At 37.4% G+C, this 22,120-nt stretch overlaps 6 protein-coding genes and 1 long non-coding RNA gene across 10 annotated transcripts; 3 read left to right on the top strand and 4 right to left on the bottom strand.

Moving 5' to 3' along the window:
- Nucleotides 21–3,130, bottom strand: LOC104700321 (endonuclease III homolog 1, chloroplastic-like). Of its 2 annotated transcripts, none has more exons than XM_010415824.2 (11): nucleotides 2,951–3,130; nucleotides 2,780–2,856; nucleotides 2,324–2,390; nucleotides 2,031–2,090; nucleotides 1,811–1,929; nucleotides 1,427–1,493; nucleotides 1,223–1,314; nucleotides 888–1,025; nucleotides 685–789; nucleotides 495–578; nucleotides 21–361 (listed from the first exon to the last, which is right to left on the bottom strand). In XM_010415824.2, exons 1-11 carry the CDS (start codon nucleotides 3,114–3,116, stop codon nucleotides 215–217), a joined length of 1,122 nt encoding a protein of 373 aa, XP_010414126.1. In that variant the 5' UTR covers nucleotides 3,117–3,130; the 3' UTR covers nucleotides 21–214. The 2 variants fall into 2 exon arrangements, with proteins under 2 accessions (XP_010414126.1, XP_010414127.2); XM_010415825.2 differs by having other exon boundaries at nucleotides 2,031–2,081.
- LOC104704315 (putative B3 domain-containing protein At2g31460) lies at nucleotides 3,844–4,665 on the top strand. The gene has a single exon (XM_010420426.1). The coding sequence runs from the start codon at nucleotides 3,844–3,846 to the stop codon at nucleotides 4,663–4,665; it is 822 nt and encodes a 273-aa protein (XP_010418728.1).
- Nucleotides 5,923–8,569, bottom strand: LOC109125576 (F-box protein DOR-like). 3 transcript variants are annotated; one of them, XM_019227470.1, is made up of 4 exons: nucleotides 8,407–8,569; nucleotides 8,226–8,320; nucleotides 7,727–7,796; nucleotides 5,923–7,265 (listed from the first exon to the last, which is right to left on the bottom strand). In XM_019227470.1, the coding sequence occupies exons 1-4, from the start codon at nucleotides 8,480–8,482 to the stop codon at nucleotides 6,052–6,054; spliced, it is 1,455 nt and encodes a 484-aa protein (XP_019083015.1). In that variant the 5' UTR covers nucleotides 8,483–8,569; the 3' UTR covers nucleotides 5,923–6,051. The 3 variants fall into 3 exon arrangements, with proteins under 3 accessions (XP_019083015.1, XP_019083014.1, XP_019083013.1); XM_019227469.1 differs by having other exon boundaries at nucleotides 7,727–7,793; nucleotides 8,226–8,326; nucleotides 8,407–8,556; XM_019227468.1 differs by having other exon boundaries at nucleotides 8,226–8,326; nucleotides 8,407–8,555.
- LOC104700317 (F-box protein DOR-like) lies at nucleotides 10,186–11,633 on the top strand. Its single transcript, XM_010415818.1, has one exon. The coding sequence runs from the start codon at nucleotides 10,244–10,246 to the stop codon at nucleotides 11,510–11,512; it is 1,269 nt and encodes a 422-aa protein (XP_010414120.1). The 5' UTR covers nucleotides 10,186–10,243; the 3' UTR covers nucleotides 11,513–11,633.
- Nucleotides 12,660–14,863, bottom strand: LOC104700318 (F-box protein DOR-like). Its single transcript, XM_019227471.1, has 3 exons — nucleotides 14,817–14,863; nucleotides 14,492–14,561; nucleotides 12,660–14,002 (listed from the first exon to the last, which is right to left on the bottom strand). Exon 3 carries the CDS (start codon nucleotides 13,998–14,000, stop codon nucleotides 12,789–12,791), a length of 1,212 nt encoding a protein of 403 aa, XP_019083016.1. The 5' UTR covers nucleotides 14,001–14,002; nucleotides 14,492–14,561; nucleotides 14,817–14,863; the 3' UTR covers nucleotides 12,660–12,788.
- On the top strand, nucleotides 15,702–17,245 carry LOC109125395 (F-box protein DOR-like). Its single transcript, XM_019226995.1, has one exon. The coding sequence runs from the start codon at nucleotides 15,877–15,879 to the stop codon at nucleotides 17,122–17,124; it is 1,248 nt and encodes a 415-aa protein (XP_019082540.1). The 5' UTR covers nucleotides 15,702–15,876; the 3' UTR covers nucleotides 17,125–17,245.
- On the bottom strand, nucleotides 21,014–22,091 carry LOC104700319. Its single transcript, XR_002032583.1, has 3 exons — nucleotides 22,026–22,091; nucleotides 21,701–21,770; nucleotides 21,014–21,211 (listed from the first exon to the last, which is right to left on the bottom strand). It is a non-coding gene; the product is annotated as an uncharacterized LOC104700319 (long non-coding RNA).

Below are 22,120 nucleotides of genomic sequence, written 5' to 3'. Positions count from 1 at the left end.
TGCAATCTTACTAATTTGAGTTTACCAACTTGTTCTAATCCTCTATTTACATGTTACAAAGGTCATCCTACAACGGGCTACAAGTACAAACAAAGAGGCTTGTGTAGGTTTTGTAGCAATCCGCTCTTACAGTTTTCTAGGATGCAATCTTTTCCACAGAGGAACTGATCACAAAAATGGGGTTTTTCAAAATACTAAAGTCTTGGACTTTGGATCATAGTTCTTTGCTTCTTCGGTTAGATGTCTTCAACTTGGATGAAGGACTTGATGTCTCTTTGAATGCAGCAGGGCAAAGCTTTGTGATGGTGCAGGCTTCGCAACGAGGTCTTAGCGGTGTGCAAATCATTTGTCCAAAACCCACCTATCAAAAATTTCAGAAAATACAAAGAGTCCACAAGAGGAGGCCTGTTAAGTTATGATTCAATTTTTTCATTTGATTTGTGTAGTCCCAAGTGTATCTTTATGGTTCGAAGAAATGGTGAGGGATGACGTACCAAGAGGGGGTTAATGGCGACCCATTCTTCTTTTGGAAGCCATTGTTGCAAAGCTACTCTTGTTTCCTCCGGAGATGTAGTTTTCTAGCAAATCACAGATTACGTATGTGTGAGAAAGAACAGGCAAACAGAAGACGATCTGCTCAGTATGTCACAATACAAGTTCTGTTTTAAGCCAATTGCGAAGTACCTGTTTGGTTCCTGGTCGAGACACCCAACCAAGTCGATTGCAAATGCGATGCACATGTGTATCCACACATATACCTTGTACATCATTCCATGCTATATGCAGAATCTGACATGTGATAACAGCAGAAAACTTTGAGTAGCTTTTTTGAAAACATTTTAATCTAACTCACAGGATACTAAAGTAATAATATGGTTGATTCTTACCAGATGGGCCATCTTAGGACCGATCCCTGGAAGAGACAGTAGGTCGTCTAAAGAGTTTGGAATGTCTCCGTTATATTTCACTAGACATATTCTAGCTATTTTCTTCATATATGTAGCCTTCCTTGTATAAAATCCAACCTGATAGTAAAGGCAAACTGTAAATTTCGTAACCAAGATTTTACTAAGAATAAGGCTCTTTTCTTTTATCTAGAGTCACTCATTCCTTTCCTTATTTCCAACTTTTTTTCTTGAGAAATTGGCATAAAAATTAGCACACCAAGAGGCTCACGTCAGAGGCAATGATGTGAAGCAAGACTACACTTGGATAAACGTACCGGATAGATCAATTCTCTTATGGTTGATTCATCAGCTTTATCAACGGCTTCGGGCGTAAGAAGGCCGTTTTGATGAAGACGATGTATAGCCGCTGCATGTTGAAAGCATCTGAATAGTAAGCATGCATGTAATATCAATGAAACTTGTTAATGTTGATGATTAGAAAAGTGTAATAACTGTTTCTTTAACAGCACAAAGCACACCATTATTAACTTGATCTTTTGTCTGACTTGAAAGAAGTGCTCCTAGCAAGACAGCAAATCTTCTTTCCTAGGTATAACAAAAAAAACTGATCAATATTAAAACAAGAACAATCCATCGGATGGATTCCATCCCACTGCTCTCAAGCATAGCTTGATCTCGTGAAATATGAAAACAACAAAGGGAATAAAAGATGCTTTCTTGAGCAAACAATAAGAATCCTTTCTAACCTATTAAATACGGATAAGTACATCAACATTTATAAAAGACTTGAGGAAAAATGTGCTTTATACGGTAAAACAAAAAACCTCAAGCCCAAAGAGCGAGAAACTCAGTGTATATAGCATACTTCCGCACAAAAACTAAATTGAGGAAAATATTTATACCGTAGGAGGCAGAAAGCTTCCGGCCTTATCACATCCCATCGAATCAACTGGTGCGTCTTCAGAAGATCTCATTTGACGAATACCCTCGAGCACTTCTACCCAGTTATCAGGCGGATTTCCTGTATTATATAACTAACCAGTTTACTGTGTGTTAAGAAATCTGTAAAGTAAAAAACCACACCAACCCTATCATTAAGGGACTCGCTGCATGATAACATACCTACTGTTTTGACTGAAGTCACAGCAGTGATGCTAGTTTCCGGTGACCTCCCTGCAAAAACTAGAAAATGAATTCCTCTTAACCGTTTAAAGAATCTTCTTGATGATAGAACATCTCCTAGCAAATTATATTGAGATTAAATCTGTAAAGACATTCAATGAAAAGCACATATCATGCAACTAGTTTAAAAAAGTAGTCAGGTTCTTTGGCTATTTCTTTCTACCAGGTGATTTAAGTTTAACAAATGGTTGGGAATGTGAAGTTCTGAGTGTATATAATATGATGAGACTTACTAGATGAAGGAGATGCAATATTCTTTTTGTAAGCGAAATCTTCTATATCGGGCAAACCACATAGTTGCTGCATCATTAAATATTAAGAGACACATAAGACTCTATATAGTAAATACTAACACAGGGTCATATATGGTCATGGAACAAAATGGAAACAATAAACAAGGTTTCCTCTCATTTGCTGAATCATGATCATAGCATAGCCAGGACAACAAAAATCAAAAACACTACGATCACTAACAACATCATAGGGTTGGGTCAGATTAACTAGAAACTAAAGACATTTGGATGATGGGGAAGTAAAACTCATTCCCAAGAAAGTACCACACGTGAGATCAACTCATTCCGAAGAAAGTATCAAACTTAAGGAGAGGTGTAATCTCCAGAACCCAAGTCCTACGAAATTGTAAACCCTCAATTCCATTTTGAAAATAGAGCAAACAGGAGGAAACTCACTTTGCCGGGGAGAGGCTCCAAAGGTTCCTGCTTTAGCCTTTTATTCGGGGTGCACACTCGAGTCTCAGACCCAGAAACTACATTACATTGGCGGGTTCTGGTGTTAGGCACAGCAACACACACAAAAATTTCCATGGAATTTGAACAGATAGAGGGAGAGAGAAAATGAACCTGATTTGGAATCAGAGAGAGGATGTTGTTGGGTTTTCAAGGATAAGGGCTTATTAGAAGAAGATACAGCTCCGTGAATTTGGGGATTCATGGTCCGAACTCGATAAAACCAAGCGGCGTTGTGAACCAGGGTTGAAGAAGCGGCTCCTCCGTTAACCAGACTCATAGAAGAATCGTAAAGTAAAAATTGCAACTTTGTTATTATTATTACTCTTTTTATTTATTATTATTACTCAGAAGAATTATTAATTTTAAGGATAAGAAGCAAATATAAAATCGTTTCTTCAGTTAGACTGACCAAAATTTACAAGACACAAGAACAAGAAAATGAAAAACTCTTATATACCAAGAACTCGTCGTATCTCTTTTTCTCTCTTTCAATTTCTTTTGTATCACACAACAAAACGACTATATATATATCAGTATCACAACAAAGTGGTTCTATCTCTCTTCTCTCTCTAGCTCGCTCTCGCTCGCTCTCTCTTCTCTTTCAGTTTCTTCTGTATCACGCTTCCCAGCAATTCGTCCAAGAAACAGTATGGAGACTGTTTGTACCGGAGATTACGCAGTTTAAACAAATAAGATTTAGTGGAAAAGAGCGAGCTAAGTTCTTTATTAATCGGGGAAAGCGTGAGATCGTCACTTAAACAAATCGTATTAGAGCTTGTTAGTCCACAGACGAACTAGTAAGCTTAAAATGACGAACTGAAAACAAGACAAATTATACGAAAGATAATAGCAGTTTTCGATGCAAAGTATTGCTCTCGGGATATTGTCCGCGGGTCAGGATGATAATCCCAATAAATGCCCTCTCCTTTTATAGGAGACTGTTGACCTAGGAAAGTTTAGGGTTTCCTTCACGAATTCCCGAGATTGCCCTTCTGCGGGAATTAATGACTTGCTTCCAATCTCGCTGGGCCGAGAATGCAACTAACGAGTGTCGTTGGGCCGAGTGGCATATTGGGCGTAGCCCATATCCAACAGAGACGACGCCGGTGCCGGATTTAGTGTCCAAGGCAATGACGACGTTGAATGGTTATGACGCAAAACTTGTCATTCCAAAGAAAACGTTGTTTGCTAGTGATCTTGATACTAAACAGTCACGGCTAAACCTCAATGTGAAACTGATGAATGGTTTCTTGAGTCAAGATGAGCAAAAGACGTTGTCGGCGAAGCGTTCCGTTGGTTTGAGAGTTGCTGTTCTTGTAGCTGTACATCCTCCGTCAAAGATTCGAGTCATTGAGTTACACAAGCGCGAGAAAAATTATTCATTTGTCAAAGGCTGGAAAAAGCTGATTGCCGACAACGCTAACAGGCTCAACGTGGATGAATCTTTCTCGTTATATGGGTTTCGTTCTAGAGGCGTGCAAGAAGTTGTTCGTGATTGTGAAGGAGACAATCTTTGTGATTTGGATGAAGGTAGTATTTGTTTTGCTATTGTTCCTTCTAAAGATTCTGGTAACGACGATCTTCCTGGCGAAACAGAGTCTGCTCTTCCTGGCCAAACAGAGTCTGCTCTTCCTGCCGAAACAGAGCCTACTCTTCCTGGCGAAACAAAGTCTGATCTTCCTGGCCAAACAAAGTCTGCTGACTGGTTCAATGAGAGTCACGAATTCAATCATCTTTCCTTTGATCCAAACGACCGCGAAGGATACCTTCCGGAGGAAACGGAGGATTTTGGTGTCAATGAGGACGGGTCCATTCGTGATGCTTGACATCCGACCGTTTTTTTCACGTCCGCATCTTTCTAGACCATGTAGAGGACGTGAACCTTATGAAACGTTCTGATACTTCATAAGTTCGATTTTGTAACATTTGCTAGCTAGTGTCAAATTAGGATCTTAATTTCCCACTGGTTTTATGAACTTTTTTCGCTTATTGGATGACTATTTTCTGGTGTCTATGATTTGTGTGTTTCCTGATACCATATATTTCTATCCTCCTGTGTCTATGTTTGTATCTGATATCGGAACAACAAACAAGAAAAAGCAACAACAAATTTATATGTATTTCTCTCTTTGCTGATACAAATTCAGATGAACGAAACAACCATCTTAGACAAGCATTGAAGTCAATGAGACCATATATTTCAGCTCTTTGATTGATCCAACACATGTACATATATGCATATAAATGCTACCTGTATTTACTATCCAGACAGATATACAAATCCAGAAACAAAATTGTGGCCAATACATATGCTAGTTTGGCAAGTATACACTATTTAAGCCGTATGATGCTATATGATCCTCAGGTTATCAAACTTTTATTTTTCATAGAGAATCGTCGAACAAGAAACCATCAGTGTTGAAGTCTGAATCTATGCCTTCTCTTCCCTTGAACTCGCAAAGCCCCACCGCCTTTTCTATAGAGAAATCATTCATCAAAGCAAAGTCATCTTCCAAGAATTTCCTGGACTTGCGTGTCATGATGAGCTTCTTAGGTGTTTTTTGCTCTTTGAGTATCTCTCCAGTATCTTAGTTCGATATAGATGGGGAATGGCATCGGTTTTTGGTGCACCCTAATATATCATGAATATGTATCTCAAGGGCTCATGAACTAGTTGGGAGAAGGTGCGATGACTGATGAGGAAGTATATGTTTACCGAAGGAAGTGTTTGGAGATATTGTCATATTTAGTTCATTTCCTTTTGATATTATGAATTTTGTTGTCTTACCAACATTTGATATATAGGCCTCTTGCCAATTTCTATATAAACCATGTACCTGTAGTTTTGTATAAACAAGAAATTTACCATTATCAATTACAAAATATTTATTTTCAGTGACTGTAGTCGGAAGTGAAATCAGACAAAAGGACCAGAGAGAAGAATTAATTTAAATAGATCAACTTATAAAGATCACGNTGCCAATTTCTATATAAACCATGTACCTGGCTTTTCAGTACTTGTAGTTTTGTATAAACAAGAAGTGCCTGTAGTCGGAAGTGAAATCAGACAAAAGGACCAGAGAGAAGAATTAATTTAAATAGATTACACCATCATCAACTTATAAAGATCACAAAACCAGTAGCAACTTATAAGAATCCCAACATCCTAAGAGCCAAACGAGCTATGTTACAAGATGTCAACTTATAAAGTCTTAGAATGCTTGTATAAGCTTCACATCCTCTACATAGTCTAGAAATATGTAATTGCGACAACCATTAGTCGGTTTCATTCCTTGGATTTCAACTCTTCTGATAGTTTTCCTCTCCAAATTGTAGTACAACACATAGAAAGGCTGAGATAGAGAGTCTGACGGATAGCGTAACGATAACACAACTTCATTTGTACCAGTCACTCCAGCAAACATTAACATGTCCTTAGCAAGTACATTCTGCCACAGAGGTGGCAATCCGTAAATATGCTTCGACCATTCATTTTTTCCGGGGTCTCCTAGAACCCACATCTCAAAACCTTTTCCTTTATGATAATTCCACACAAGTGAGGCCAATTTACCGTTGTAGCTAATCAGAGTAGCTGTAGGACACAATAACCTAATGAAAGGTTCCAAGATTTTAATAAAGCTGAACTTCTCAGACCTAACGTGAAAGCAAACTATCATACGCATCCCTGAACAGATGTCAGCCATGGCTGGATAATACAATACACCATTGATGCATATCCCTTTAAAACCATTAATATGGGGTATGCAACATTCGATCATTCTCCAAGACAGTTTCTCAGTTCCTAATGTCAGAACCTGATGCTCCTTATAGATCCCACCTTCCACACTCATTGACAATACCTTGTATTGCTTCTCAGTGGGATCATACCCAAAATAGCTTTGAAGACAAATCCTCTTTCTTGTATTAGGTTTCGGTAAGGCTAAGGATTGTCTGGTGCTAGGGTTCCATATCACCGACAACAATTCTGGAGTTTTCCTTCCCTCAAAAATATGTCCATATCTAAGAAAGACAAGGCCACCGATAGGACTGATAATATTATAGTTATCATTGAAGGGAATTTTCATATGATAAGAGGCAGCTAAAAGAGACGAGCTCTCATCAGGATTTAGAGGCTGAGGTGTCGAGAAGAAGCACAACTCACTGTCTTTTCGGCAGGTGAACAAGATCCTTGGGCGAGCAGAAGATCTGGTAAAGTACAACTCCGTGAAATAGGGAAGGCCAAGTAAGGAGGCCCAGAGCTTTGATACACAACGACATGTCGCTATAGACTTCACCGGCAACCTCAAGAATATCTCAATATAGAGATCATTTGGGATCGGTTCAGAGTTTTCGTCAGCATTTGTTGAGTGGCGTTGAAGAGTGGCTTGTCGAGCCTCCGACACATTCTGCCACCGTGAATTCATGTCTGCAGTAATCAAATTCCTTTTTGGTTAAGCAACGGCACACATGATATAGTTTGCAATAAGAAACGTCGCAGGATTCATAATGACTAGAATAAAACTTAACATACAAAGAGGTTTGAGGTAGCTTTCTTTGATTTTCATTTCATCTTTTCATGGAACAGATGAAACACTAATAAATGTTTTTCTATTTTGCTGAGGCCAAGGCAACGTAATCACAAACACTCGATCACTAATAATCCCATAGGATTGGTCCAGGTTAACTTCAAACACAGAACATTTGGAAAACTGAGACAAAAATATTCCGTACAAATTCATAATCGATTATAACTGAAGACAGTCAATGAAAAGTACAAACCATGCAACCAGTTTAGGAAGTAGTCAAGTTCTATGGCTATATCTTTCTACCTAGTGATTGATATTAAGTTTAATGAATGGTTTGGAATGTGAAAAGACAGAGACTTACTGGATGAAGGAGATCCATTGTTCTTTTTGTAAGCAAAATCTTGTATATCATAGGGTAATCCGCATAGCTGCTGCATCATTAAATACGAAAAGACCAAAGACGCTACATTGATCAACAAACATGACTGTAAAAACTAGTATTACTAACAAAAGGTCATGGATACAAATGGAAACACTAATTAAACAAGGTTCTCTCTCATTTGCTAAAGCATAATCATAGCATAGGCAGGGCAACAAAATCAAAAACACACTAGGATCACTAACAACCCCATAGGGCTAGGTCAGTTTTAACTTCAAACTCAAGACATTTAAATCACTGAACAAATCTATACAGTCCAGAAATTCTCACATTAGATACTTATATATACTAATCCAGGTTTATGTCATTTTCTAAAGCATTAATCATAGTAAAATCCAAGGCAAAAAATCACAAAACAACCCCATAGGGTGGGTTGGGTCATATTAATCTCCAAAACCTTTCCTCAAAGGAGGAAACTTACTTTGTGGGCATTGATTCCTTTGCCTGGAGGTATCTCCAAAGGTTCCTGCTTTAGCTTTCTCTTCCGGGTATACACTCGAATCTCCGACCCAGAAGCTGGTTCTAGTGCAACATACTAGTCAAGCACCGCATGATAATAACAGCAACAACAACACAAAAATTCCCAAGGAAGAGAAGAGAACCTGAGTTGGAATCGGAGAGAGGAATCAAGGCGATGGGTTTGGAGGAAGATACAGTTCCGTGAATTTGGCGATTCATTATTCCAATTCGATAAAACCAAGCGGGCGTCGTGAGAGAAGGGTTGAAGAAGCGGCTCTGTAAATTAGTAAAGGTAAATTAGTAAACTAAATAATTACAGTTTTTTTTATTAATAATTTTAAGAAGATGATAAAGCAAAGAGGTCAAAGATACAAAAGTCGGTAAGTAAATTTTTTTTTTTCCAAAATAAACGTATATATAATGTGGGAAGATACAAAAATATAATTTTTTTTCCTATGTCAAAGAAGTTTTTTGGTTTGTTTCATTTTATAAGATTTTACAAACTTCTATACTTTTTTCAATGTTGTTGGGTGGTTTTATTTATATTCTGCAGTTTTTTCATGATTAGTTAAATAGTATTTTTAGTTAACTGTTAATTAGTTTTTTAAAAGTAATTTCTTATATTTGGTGCTTTATAAACATTTTTTATAATTTAGGATAGATGTAGTAATTTGTTATGGAGAGAAAATGTAAAAAAAATTATCAACTTACCGAAAATAATAATAAAAAAACACAAATTTTATATGAAAGATTAAATATCTAACTTTTAATTAACTCATTACGTTTTATTGGGATGTTCTCGCCGAGTTTACAATCCGATTCTTTCAATGTTTTATACTACAGTTAGGAGAGGAAAACTATCAGAATAGTGAAATCCAAGGAATGTGAGCGTTTAAGAAAGATCGGGTTAAAATGTTTCTAGACCATGTAGAGGACGTGAGACTTATGTAACATGCATTTAAGAATATGCTTGATGATCATATATTTTATAACATCTTTTTTTCCGTAATACTGGTACCAATTTATGGTCTATATATAGTAGAACCTCCATAAATTAATACTCTTTAAATTAATTCTCGCTATAAATTAATAAATTCTTCTGGTCTTGAATTGAGCCGGTGTAAAAAATGACACATTTCGATAAAATAATAAGATAATATTTTTTTTGGAAATCCTATGTAAAATTATGGTCCCATTAATATCATAAATTAATAATCATATAAACTGATATATATATATATATATCTAAGAAAATCTAGTGAAATATGATTCTATTGTTGTTTGTCTATTCTTGAATTTGCAGTTTTGTTGGAGCTCATCTCTAATTTTTTCATTGTTGTATTTTCAAATTGTATCTATGAAGAGTCGTAGATGCGATAATTGCTTATTTAGTAATTGGTTTTAAAGGTACCACAATATCTTATGCGACTTCATCATTACCATAAAGGATAGTAGTAACAGTTTTTTCTAAACTCTAAATTTCTAACATTTATCATTTTTATCTAGATAATCTATTAAACAATTGACATTCATCATATTACGATAACCAAAACTATAAATTAAGAAAATTCTTTAAAAATTTGAATGATAATAAAAATATCTTATTTTGTAATAGAAAATTTTCAATATAAAAACGAGAAAATCTCTTCATAAATTAATAAAATATTAATTTATCGCTAAATTAATAATTATTAATTTATCGATAAATTAAAACTTTTATAAATTAATAAAATCTCATGGTCCCGACATTATTAATTTATGAAGGTCTTACTGTATAATACACCCGTGTTATTGTTAGACTTTTGAAGATTAATTAACTTTATATAATATTGGGTTATTTGCAAATTACATTTCAAGATTTATCTTTGTTGCTTTTGCAATTTTGGTTGTCCTTTTTTTTTTTAGGGGTTGGAGATAAACTTTATACGGTATCCCAACGACTCGAACTTACCGGAGACTAGCTAGGGTTTTAACGCAGCCATGAAATCAAAGCGGCAGAACGTGTCCGAGTCTCGTCAAACCATCCTTGGAAGCCACTCAACTAGTTCTGACGAAAACTCTGAATCAATCCCAATTGATCTCATTATCGACATATTCTTGAGGTTGCCGGTGAAGTCTATAGCTAGGTGTCGTTGCGTATCAAAGCTCTGGGAGAAATCACTTCGTCTTCCCTATTTCACGGAGTTGTACTTGACAAGATCTTCTGCTCACCCGAGGCTCTTGTTCGCCTGCGAAATATACAATGAGCTGGTTTTCTTCTCGACACCTCAGACTCAAAATCTTTGTGAGAGCTCGTCTTCTTCAGTTGCCCCAAGTTATCATCATATGAAGTTTCCCTTGTATAGCTGCTATGGTATTATTAGTCTTATCAATGGCCTTGTTTTCACCAGCGATAAACGACAACAGATCTTAAAAGGAAGGAAATTTTCCGAGTTAGTGTCGGTGATATGTAACCCTAGCACCGGGGAATCCTTTACCTTACCAAAACCTAAGACAAGGAACAAGATTTCGATAAGAAGCTATTTTGGGTATGATCCAATCGAGAAACGATTCAAGGTATTGTCAATGACCTGGTCCGGTGAAGGGATCTGTAAGGAGCATCAAGTTCTGACTTTAGGAACTGAGAACCCGACATGGAGAATGATTGAATGTGGCATTACCCATAGGCTTTCTAGCAGTGATGATGTTATATGCATCAATGGTGTTCTGTATCTTCTAGCTTCCGACCACATGATAGTTTGCTTTGATGTTAGGTCAGAGAAATTCAGCTTTATTAATACATCTTTTGATACAGTAATGCATTCTAGAACAGTTCTGCTTAGCTACAACGGTAAACTGGCTTCACTTATGTCGGAGGGGTGTAGTAGTTATATTAGTAGAAGAGGTCGTAGGACTGAGAGTTATATTAGTGGAAGCAGTACAAGTCTTGAGATGTGGGTTCTAGAAGATCCCGGAAAACATGAATGGTCCAAGCATGTTTATGAATTACCTCCTCTGTGGAAGAATGTACCTGCAGAGCGCAGGTTAGTATTTGTTGGAGTGGCTGGTACAAACGAACTTGTGTTTTCGCCGCGCTATGCATCTCACCCTTTCTATGTTTTCTACTACAACTTTGAGACAAAAACTATCAGAAGAGTTGAAATTGAAGGATCGTTTAAGGAGTTGACATCCAACCGTTTTTTTGAAGTCAGCATCTTACTAGGCCATGTAGAGGACGTGAAACTTATGAAATGTTCTGATACTTCATAAGTTGAGATTTTGTAACATTTGCCATAGTATCAAATTAGGATCTTATTTGAACTCAATGCGAATCTATATTTCAGCTCTTTGATTGATCCAATACGTGTACATGTATATGCATATAAATGCTGCCTGTATAATTTATACTATCCAAACAGATATACAATCAAGAAACAAAATTGTGGCCAATACATATGTTGGTTTGGCAAGTATACACTATTTAAGCCGTATGATGTATATCCTCGGTTTAACAAACCTGTAAAGCTTTTTATTTTCATAGAGAATCGTCGAACAAGAAAACATCAGTGTTGAAGTCGGAATCTATGCCTTCTCTTCCCTTGAACTCGCAAAGCCCCACCGCCGCTTTTCTATAGACAAAATCATTCATCAAAGCAAAGTCATCTTCCAAGAATGTCCTAGACTTGCGTGTCATGATGAGCTTCTTAGGTGTTTTCTGCTCTTTGAGTATCTCTCCATTATCTTCTGTAGCCTCAATAGGTACCAGCTTTGAAGATATTTTACTCGATTTCCTCAACCTCGACGGCAAACTTTTGTTCCTTATTATAGGTTGTTGGTTCTTGCTGATCACCTCGGTTTTCTTGGTGCTACTGTTGTTGCTGTTATTGCTGATGGTTCGTTTCAGTTCTGGAATTCTTGTTGGTTTGGAATTTGATCGAGGACCGTTGACCATGAGCTTCCTCTTACACCCTTCTTTGAGATCTAGCTTTCTTGTTTGGAGTTGTGCCCTAATGTTGAAGCATTAGCGACGGCCAGTCAGAACACAAATTTTAAACTTTTTTTAATTAATGGTCTCCCAAAACCTATTAGTTCGATATAGATGGGGAATGGCATTGGATTTTGGTGCACCCTAATATATCATGAATATGTATCTCAAGGGCTCATGAACTAGTTGGGAGAAGGTGCGATGACTGATGAGGAAGTATATGTTTACCGAAGGAAGTGTTTGGAGATATTGTCATATTTAGTTCATTTCCTTTTGATATTATGAATTTTGTTGTCTTACCAACATTTGATATATAGGAGGCCTCTTGCCAATTTCTATATAAACCATGTACCTGGCTTTTCAGTACTTGTAGTTTTGTATAAACAAGAAGTGCCTGTAGTCGGAAGTGAAATCAGACAAAAGGACCAGAGAGAAGAATTAATTTAAATAGATTACACCATCATCAACTTATAAAGATCACAAAACCAGTAGCAACTTATAAGAATCCCAACATCCTAAGAGCCAAACGAGCTATGTTACAAGATGTCAACTTATAAAGTCTTAGAATGCTTGTATAAGCTTCACATCCTCTACATAGTCTAGAAATATGTAATTGCGACAACCATTAGTCGGTTTCATTCCTTGGATTTCAACTCTTCTGATAGTTTTCCTCTCCAAATTGTAGTACAACACATAGAAAGGCTGAGATAGAGAGTCTGACGGATAGCGTAACGATAACACAACTTCATTTGTACCAGTCACTCCAGCAAACATTAACATGTCCTTAGCAAGTACATTCTGCCACAGAGGTGGCAATCCGTAAATATGCTTCGACCATTCATTTTTTCCGGGGTCTCCTAGAACCCACATCTCAAAACCTTTTCCTTTATGATAATTCCACACAAGTGAGGCCAATTTACCGTTGTAGCTAATCAGAGTAGCTGTAGGACACAATAACCTAATGAAAGGTTCCAAGATTTTAATAAAGCTGAACTTCTCAGACCTAACGTGAAAGCAAACTATCATACGCATCCCTGAACAGATGTCAGCCATGGCTGGATAATACAATACACCATTGATGCATATCCCTTTAAAACCATTAATATGGGGTATGCAACATTCGATCATTCTCCAAGACAGTTTCTCAGTTCCTAATGTCAGAACCTGATGCTCCTTATAGATCCCACCTTCCACACTCATTGACAATACCTTGTATTGCTTCTCAGTGGGATCATACCCAAAATAGCTTTGAAGACAAATCCTCTTTCTTGTATTAGGTTTCGGTAAGGCTAAGGATTGTCTGGTGCTAGGGTTCCATATCACCGACAACAATTCTGGAGTTTTCCTTCCCTCAAAAATATGTCCATATCTAAGAAAGACAAGGCCACCGATAGGACTGATAATATTATAGTTATCATTGAAGGGAATTTTCATATGATAAGAGGCAGCTAAAAGAGACGAGCTCTCATCAGGATTTAGAGGCTGAGGTGTCGAGAAGAAGCACAACTCACTGTCTTTTCGGCAGGTGAACAAGATCCTTGGGCGAGCAGAAGATCTGGTAAAGTACAACTCCGTGAAATAGGGAAGGCCAAGTAAGGAGGCCCAGAGCTTTGATACACAACGACATGTCGCTATAGACTTCACCGGCAACCTCAAGAATATCTCAATATAGAGATCATTTGGGATCGGTTCAGAGTTTTCGTCAGCATTTGTTGAGTGGCGTTGAAGAGTGGCTTGTCGAGCCTCCGACACATTCTGCCACCGTGAATTCATGTCTGCAGTAATCAAATTCCTTTTTGGTTTAGACACGGCACACATGATATAGTTTTGCAATAAGAAACGTCGCAGGATTCATAATGACTAGAATAAAACTTAACATACAAAGAGGTTTGAGGTGTTTCTTGCAATCCACGAAAATATTCTAACAGCTTTCTTTGATTTTCATTTCATGTTTTCATGGAACAGATGAAACACTAATAAATGTTTTTCTAATTTTCTGAAGCCAAGGCAACGTAATCACAAACACTCCGATCACTAATAACCCCATAGGATTGGTCCAGGTTAACTTCAAACACAGAACATTTGGAAAACTGAGACACAAATATTCCGTACAAACTCATAATCAGATTATAATTGTAAAGACAGTCAATGACAAGTACAAACCATGCAACCAGTTTAGAAAATAGTCAGGCTATATCTTACTACCTAGTGATTGATATAAAGTTTAATGAATGGTTTTGGAATGTGAAAAGACAGAGACTTACTGGATGAAGGAGATCCATTGTTCTTTTTGTAAGCAAAATCTTGTATATCATAGGGTAATCCGCATAGCTGCTGCATCATAAAATACGAAAAGACCAAAGACGCTACATTAATCAACAAACAAGACTGTAAAAACTAGTATTACTACCACAAGGTCATGGAACAAAATGGAAACACTAATTAAACAAGGTTCTCTCTCATTTGCTGAAGCATAATCATAGCATAGGCAGGGCAACAAAATCAAAAACACACTAGGATCACAAAACAACCCATAGGGTGGGTTGGGTCATATTAATCTCCAAAACCTCCTCAAAGAAGGAAACTTACTTTGTGGGCATTGATTCTTTTGCCGGGAGTTACCTCCAAAGGTTCCTGCTTTAGCTTTCTCTTCCGGGTATACACTCGAATCTCCGACACAGAAGCTCCATTGGCTGGGTCTAGTGCAACAACATACTAGTCAAGATAATAACAGAAACAACAACACAAAAATTCCCATGGAATTTGAACAGGAAGAGTGATAGAGAAAAGAACCTGAGTTGGAATCCAAGAGAGGATTCAAGGAGATGGGTTTAGAGGAAGATACAGTTCCTTGAATTTGGCCATTCATGATTCGATAAAACCAAGCTGCCTCGTGAGAAGGGTTGAAGAAGCGGCTCTGTNATCTAGTGAAATATGATTCTATTGTTGTTTGTCTATTCTTGAATTTGCAGTTTTGTTGGAGCTCATCTCTAATTTTTTCATTGTTGTATTTTCAAATTGTATCTATGAAGAGTCGTAGATGCGATAATTGCTTATTTAGTAATTGGTTTTAAAGGTACCACAATATCTTATGCGACTTCATCATTACCATAAAGGATAGTAGTAACAGTTTTTTCTAAACTCTAAATTTCTAACATTTATCATTTTTATCTAGATAATCTATTAAACAATTGACATTCATCATATTACGATAACCAAAACTATAAATTAAGAAAATTCTTTAAAAATTTGAATGATAATAAAAATATCTTATTTTGTAATAGAAAATTTTCAATATAAAAACGAGAAAATCTCTTCATAAATTAATAAAATATTAATTTATCGCTAAATTAATAATTATTAATTTATCGATAAATTAAAACTTTTATAAATTAATAAAATCTCATGGTCCCGACATTATTAATTTATGAAGGTCTTACTGTATAATACACCCGTGTTATTGTTAGACTTTTGAAGATTAATTAACTTTATATAATATTGGGTTATTTGCAAATTACATTTCAAGATTTATCTTTGTTGCTTTTGCAATTTTGGTTGTCCTTTTTTTTTTTTAGGGTTGGAGATAAACTTTATACGGTATCCCAACGACTCGAACTTACCGGAGACTAGCTAGGGTTTTAACGCAGCCATGAAATCAAAGCGGCAGAACGTGTCCGAGTCTCGTCAAACCATCCTTGGAAGCCACTCAACTAGTTCTGACGAAAACTCTGAATCAATCCCAATTGATCTCATTATCGACATATTCTTGAGGTTGCCGGTGAAGTCTATAGCTAGGTGTCGTTGCGTATCAAAGCTCTGGGAGAAATCACTTCGTCTTCCCTATTTCACGGAGTTGTACTTGACAAGATCTTCTGCTCACCCGAGGCTCTTGTTCGTCTGCGAAATATACAATGAGCTGTTATCCTTCTCAACACCTCAGACTCAAAATCTTTGTGAGAGCTCGTCTTCTTCAGTTGCCCCAAGTTATCATCATATGAAGTTTCCTTTGTATAGCTGCTATGGTATTATTAGTCCTATCAATGGCCTTGTTTTCACCAGCGGACGACAGATCTTAAAAGGAAGGAAAATTTCCAAGTTAGTGTCGGTGATATGTAACCCTAGCACCGGGGAATCCTTAACCTTACCAAAACCTCAGACAAGGAAGAAGATTTCGATAAGAAGCTATTTTGGGTATGATCCAATCGAGAAACAATTCAAGGTATTGTCGATGACCCGGTCAGGTGATGGGAGCTATAAGGAGCATCAAGTTCTGACATTAGGAACTGAGAACCCGACATGGAGAATGATTGACTGTGGCATTACCCATAGGCTTTCTAGCTTTGATGATGTTATATGCATCAATGGTCTTATGTATTTTCTAGATTCCGACCACATGATAGTTTGCTTTGATGTTAGGTCAGAGAAGTTCAGCTTTATTAAAACATCTTTCGATAGGTCTTCTAGAACAGTTATGATTAACTACAACGGTAAACTGGCTTCACTTATGTCGGAGGGGTGTATTTATAATAGTGGAAGAGGTCGTAGGTTTGATAATTATATTACTGGAACAAGTACAAGTCTTGAGATGTGGGTTCTAGAAGATGCCGGAAAACATGAATGGTCCAAGCATATTTATGAATTACCCCCTCTGTGGAAGAATGTACTTGAAAAGCACACATTTGTTGGAGTGGCTGGTACAAACGAACTTGTGTTGTCGCCGTGCTATGCATCTCACCCTTTCTATGTTTTCTACTACAACTTTGAGACAAAAACTATCAGAAGAGTTGAAATTGAAGGATCGTTTAAGGAGTTGACATCCAACCGTTTTTTTGAAGTCAGCATCTTACTAGGCCATGTAGAGGACGTGAAACTTATGAAATGTTCTGATACTTCATAAGTTGAGATTTTGTAACATTTGCCATAGTATCAAATTAGGATCTTATTTGAACTCAATGCGAATCTATATTTCAGCTCTTTGATTGATCCAATACGTGTACATGTATATGCATATAAATGCTGCCTGTATAATTTATACTATCCAAACAGATATACAATCAAGAAACAAAATTGTGGCCAATACATATGTTGGTTTGGCAAGTATACACTATTTAAGCCGTATGATGTATATCCTCGGTTTAACAAACCTGTAAAGCTTTTTATTTTCATAGAGAATCGTCGAACAAGAAAACATCAGTGTTGAAGTCGGAATCTATGCCTTCTCTTCCCTTGAACTCGCAAAGCCCCACCGCCGCTTTTCTATAGACAAAATCATTCATCAAAGCAAAGTCATCTTCCAAGAATGTCCTAGACTTGCGTGTCATGATGAGCTTCTTAGGTGTTTTCTGCTCTTTGAGTATCTCTCCATTATCTTCTGTAGCCTCAATAGGTACCAGCTTTGAAGATATTTTACTCGATTTCCTCAACCTCGACGGCAAACTTTTGTTCCTTATTANGGAAAACATGAATGGTCCAAGCATGTTTATGAATTACCTCCTCTGTGGAAGAATGTACCTGCAGAGCGCAGGTTAGTATTTGTTGGAGTGGCTGGTACAAACGAACTTGTGTTTTCGCCGCGCTATGCATCTCACCCTTTCTATGTTTTCTACTACAACTTTGAGACAAAAACTATCAGAAGAGTTGAAATTGAAGGATCGTTTAAGGAGTTGACATCCAACCGTTTTTTTGAAGTCAGCATCTTACTAGGCCATGTAGAGGACGTGAAACTTATGAAATGTTCTGATACTTCATAAGTTGAGATTTTGTAACATTTGCCATAGTATCAAATTAGGATCTTATTTGAACTCAATGCGAATCTATATTTCAGCTCTTTGATTGATCCAATACGTGTACATGTATATGCATATAAATGCTGCCTGTATAATTTATACTATCCAAACAGATATACAATCAAGAAACAAAATTGTGGCCAATACATATGTTGGTTTGGCAAGTATACACTATTTAAGCCGTATGATGTATATCCTCGGTTTAACAAACCTGTAAAGCTTTTTATTTTCATAGAGAATCGTCGAACAAGAAAACATCAGTGTTGAAGTCGGAATCTATGCCTTCTCTTCCCTTGAACTCGCAAAGCCCCACCGCCGCTTTTCTATAGACAAAATCATTCATCAAAGCAAAGTCATCTTCCAAGAATGTCCTAGACTTGCGTGTCATGATGAGCTTCTTAGGTGTTTTCTGCTCTTTGAGTATCTCTCCATTATCTTCTGTAGCCTCAATAGGTACCAGCTTTGAAGATATTTTACTCGATTTCCTCAACCTCGACGGCAAACTTTTGTTCCTTATTATAGGTTGTTGGTTCTTGCTGATCACCTCGGTTTTCTTGGTGCTACTGTTGTTGCTGTTATTGCTGATGGTTCGTTTCAGTTCTGGAATTCTTGTTGGTTTGGAATTTGATCGAGGACCGTTGACCATGAGCTTCCTCTTACACCCTTCTTTGAGATCTAGCTTTCTTGTTTGGAGTTGTGCCCTAATGTTGAAGCATTAGCGACGGCCAGTCAGAACACAAATTTTAAACTTTTTTTAATTAATGGTCTCCCAAAACCTATTAGTTCGATATAGATGGGGAATGGCATTGGATTTTGGTGCACCCTAATATATCATGAATATGTATCTCAAGGGCTCATGAACTAGTTGGGAGAAGGTGCGATGACTGATGAGGAAGTATATGTTTACCGAAGGAAGTGTTTGGAGATATTGTCATATTTAGTTCATTTCCTTTTGATATTATGAATTTTGTTGTCTTACCAACATTTGATATATAGGAGGCCTCTTGCCAATTTCTATATAAACCATGTACCTGGCTTTTCAGTACTTGTAGTTTTGTATAAACAAGAAGTGCCTGTAGTCGGAAGTGAAATCAGACAAAAGGACCAGAGAGAAGAATTAATTTAAATAGATTACACCATCATCAACTTATAAAGATCACAAAACCAGTAGCAACTTATAAGAATCCCAACATCCTAAGAGCCAAACGAGCTATGTTACAAGATGTCAACTTATAAAGTCTTAGAATGCTTGTATAAGCTTCACATCCTCTACATAGTCTAGAAATATGTAATTGCGACAACCATTAGTCGGTTTCATTCCTTGGATTTCAACTCTTCTGATAGTTTTCCTCTCCAAATTGTAGTACAACACATAGAAAGGCTGAGATAGAGAGTCTGACGGATAGCGTAACGATAACACAACTTCATTTGTACCAGTCACTCCAGCAAACATTAACATGTCCTTAGCAAGTACATTCTGCCACAGAGGTGGCAATCCGTAAATATGCTTCGACCATTCATTTTTTCCGGGGTCTCCTAGAACCCACATCTCAAAACCTTTTCCTTTATGATAATTCCACACAAGTGAGGCCAATTTACCGTTGTAGCTAATCAGAGTAGCTGTAGGACACAATAACCTAATGAAAGGTTCCAAGATTTTAATAAAGCTGAACTTCTCAGACCTAACGTGAAAGCAAACTATCATACGCATCCCTGAACAGATGTCAGCCATGGCTGGATAATACAATACACCATTGATGCATATCCCTTTAAAACCATTAATATGGGGTATGCAACATTCGATCATTCTCCAAGACAGTTTCTCAGTTCCTAATGTCAGAACCTGATGCTCCTTATAGATCCCACCTTCCACACTCATTGACAATACCTTGTATTGCTTCTCAGTGGGATCATACCCAAAATAGCTTTGAAGACAAATCCTCTTTCTTGTATTNAATCTATGCCTTCTCTTCCCTTGAACTCGCAAAGCCCCACCGCCTTTTCTATAGAGAAATCATTCATCAAAGCAAAGTCATCTTCCAAGAATGTCCTGGACTTGCGTGTCATGATGAGCTTCTTAGGTGTTTTTTGCTCTTTAAGTATCTCTCCAGTATCTTCTGTAGCTTCAATAGGTACCACCTTTGAAGATATTTTACTTGATTTCCTCAACCTCGACGGCAAACTTTTGTTCCTCTTCACACTGTTCCTTATTATAGGTTGTTGGTTCTTGCTGATCATCTCGGTTTTGTTGGTGCTACTGTTGTTGCTGATTGTTCGTTTCAGTTCTGGAATCCTTGTTGGTTTTGAATTTGATCCAGGACCGTTGAACATGAGCTTCCTCTTACACCCTTCTTTGAGATCTAGCTTTCTTGTTTGGAGTTGTGCCCTCATTGATCTTGGAGATGTACCTGCACTCTTGGATCCTACCGACTTCTTTCTCCGTGGAGACATTGAGAAATGCTTTAAGATATCCTCTGGTGTCCAATCAAACTTCTGCTCAAATGGCCAGAAAAGTGGCTCCACAACAATCTTTCTCTTTGAGTCCCCAGTCTCTGTGCTCTTCTTTAAAGATGTTGTCCCGGTGGTGGTATTAGTAAGACCAGATGACAAGACCGTTGAGTTAACCGGTGAAGGAGACTTCTCTGTTTCTACAGAGAAGCTAACTTTCTTTTCTTCAGGACTCTGTGAACTCACTAATCTATTGGAACTAGATGACTCTTCAGGTGGCTTCCTAGGACAAGTCTTGTTGTTGCTTTCTTGTAAACGCGAAGATGGCTTTGCAGAACCATTTCCACGAGATTTACCAGCTGAGTTACAAACTTTTCCATCTCTCCGAGTGTTTTCTAAAGAACATTTCGCGTTCTTTGAACTTGTCTGATGACGAGGATGATGATTCTCTTTAGTTGAGGAGCTGGTACTGGATTCTTTATTCAAAGACAGGGAAGAGTTAGCCACACTAGACAACCACGAAACGATCTTTTCATCTACTNAACTCCGTGAAATAGGGAAGGCCAAGTAAGGAGGCCCAGAGCTTTGATACACAACGACATGTCGCTATAGACTTCACCGGCAACCTCAAGAATATCTCAATATAGAGATCATTTGGGATCGGTTCAGAGTTTTCGTCAGCATTTGTTGAGTGGCGTTGAAGAGTGGCTTGTCGAGCCTCCGACACATTCTGCCACCGTGAATTCATGTCTGCAGTAATCAAATTCCTTTTTGGTTTAGACACGGCACACATGATATAGTTTTGCAATAAGAAACGTCGCAGGATTCATAATGACTAGAATAAAACTTAACATACAAAGAGGTTTGAGGTGTTTCTTGCAATCCACGAAAATATTCTAACAGCTTTCTTTGATTTTCATTTCATGTTTTCATGGAACAGATGAAACACTAATAAATGTTTTTCTAATTTTCTGAAGCCAAGGCAACGTAATCACAAACACTCCGATCACTAATAACCCCATAGGATTGGTCCAGGTTAACTTCAAACACAGAACATTTGGAAAACTGAGACACAAATATTCCGTACAAACTCATAATCAGATTATAATTGTAAAGACAGTCAATGACAAGTACAAACCATGCAACCAGTTTAGAAAATAGTCAGGCTATATCTTACTACCTAGTGATTGATATAAAGTTTAATGAATGGTTTTGGAATGTGAAAAGACAGAGACTTACTGGATGAAGGAGATCCATTGTTCTTTTTGTAAGCAAAATCTTGTATATCATAGGGTAATCCGCATAGCTGCTGCATCATAAAATACGAAAAGACCAAAGACGCTACATTAATCAACAAACAAGACTGTAAAAACTAGTATTACTACCACAAGGTCATGGAACAAAATGGAAACACTAATTAAACAAGGTTCTCTCTCATTTGCTGAAGCATAATCATAGCATAGGCAGGGCAACAAAATCAAAAACACACTAGGATCACAAAACAACCCATAGGGTGGGTTGGGTCATATTAATCTCCAAAACCTCCTCAAAGAAGGAAACTTACTTTGTGGGCATTGATTCTTTTGCCGGGAGTTACCTCCAAAGGTTCCTGCTTTAGCTTTCTCTTCCGGGTATACACTCGAATCTCCGACACAGAAG

This window comes from Camelina sativa, chromosome 7 (genome assembly GCF_000633955.1).
Source record: "Camelina sativa cultivar DH55 chromosome 7, Cs, whole genome shotgun sequence".
NCBI classification, from domain to species: Eukaryota; Viridiplantae; Streptophyta; class Magnoliopsida; order Brassicales; family Brassicaceae; genus Camelina; species Camelina sativa.
Note: the sequence above shows the minus strand (reverse complement) of the source record. Positions and strands in the feature narration are given on the sequence as shown.

What these genes read in the sequence shown, in the direction of transcription:
- LOC104700321 (XM_010415824.2), bottom strand. Translation starts at nt 3,116, where the DNA reads ATGAGTCTGGTTAACGGAGGAGCCGCTTCTTCAACCCTGGTTCACAAC. An exon ending in TATTGCATCTCCTTCATCTA is followed by an intron (nt 2,091 to 2,323) that starts GTAAGTCTCATC and finishes TTCATTTTCTAG; the next exon opens with TTTTTGCAGGGAGGTCACCG. An exon ending in GACTTCAGTCAAAACAGTAG is followed by an intron (nt 1,930 to 2,030) that starts GTATGTTATCAT and finishes TATATAATACAG; the next exon opens with GAAATCCGCCTGATAACTGG.
- LOC104704315 (XM_010420426.1), top strand. Translation starts at nt 3,844, where the DNA reads ATGACTTGCTTCCAATCTCGCTGGGCCGAGAATGCAACTAACGAGTGT.
- LOC109125576 (XM_019227468.1), bottom strand. Translation starts at nt 8,482, where the DNA reads ATGAATCGCCAAATTCACGGAACTGTATCTTCCTCCAAACCCATCGCC. An exon ending in TCTCTCCGATTCCAACTCAG is followed by an intron (nt 8,327 to 8,406) that starts GTTCTCTTCTCT and finishes ATGTTGCACTAG; the next exon opens with AACCAGCTTCTGGGTCGGAG. An exon ending in AAGGAATCAATGCCCACAAA is followed by an intron (nt 7,797 to 8,225) that starts GTAAGTTTCCTC and finishes TTAATGATGCAG; the next exon opens with CAGCTATGCGGATTACCCTA.
- LOC104700317 (XM_010415818.1), top strand. Translation starts at nt 10,244, where the DNA reads ATGAAATCAAAGCGGCAGAACGTGTCCGAGTCTCGTCAAACCATCCTT.
- LOC104700318 (XM_019227471.1), bottom strand. Translation starts at nt 14,000, where the DNA reads ATGAATTCACGGTGGCAGAATGTGTCGGAGGCTCGACAAGCCACTCTT.
- LOC109125395 (XM_019226995.1), top strand. Translation starts at nt 15,877, where the DNA reads ATGAAATCAAAGCGGCAGAACGTGTCCGAGTCTCGTCAAACCATCCTT.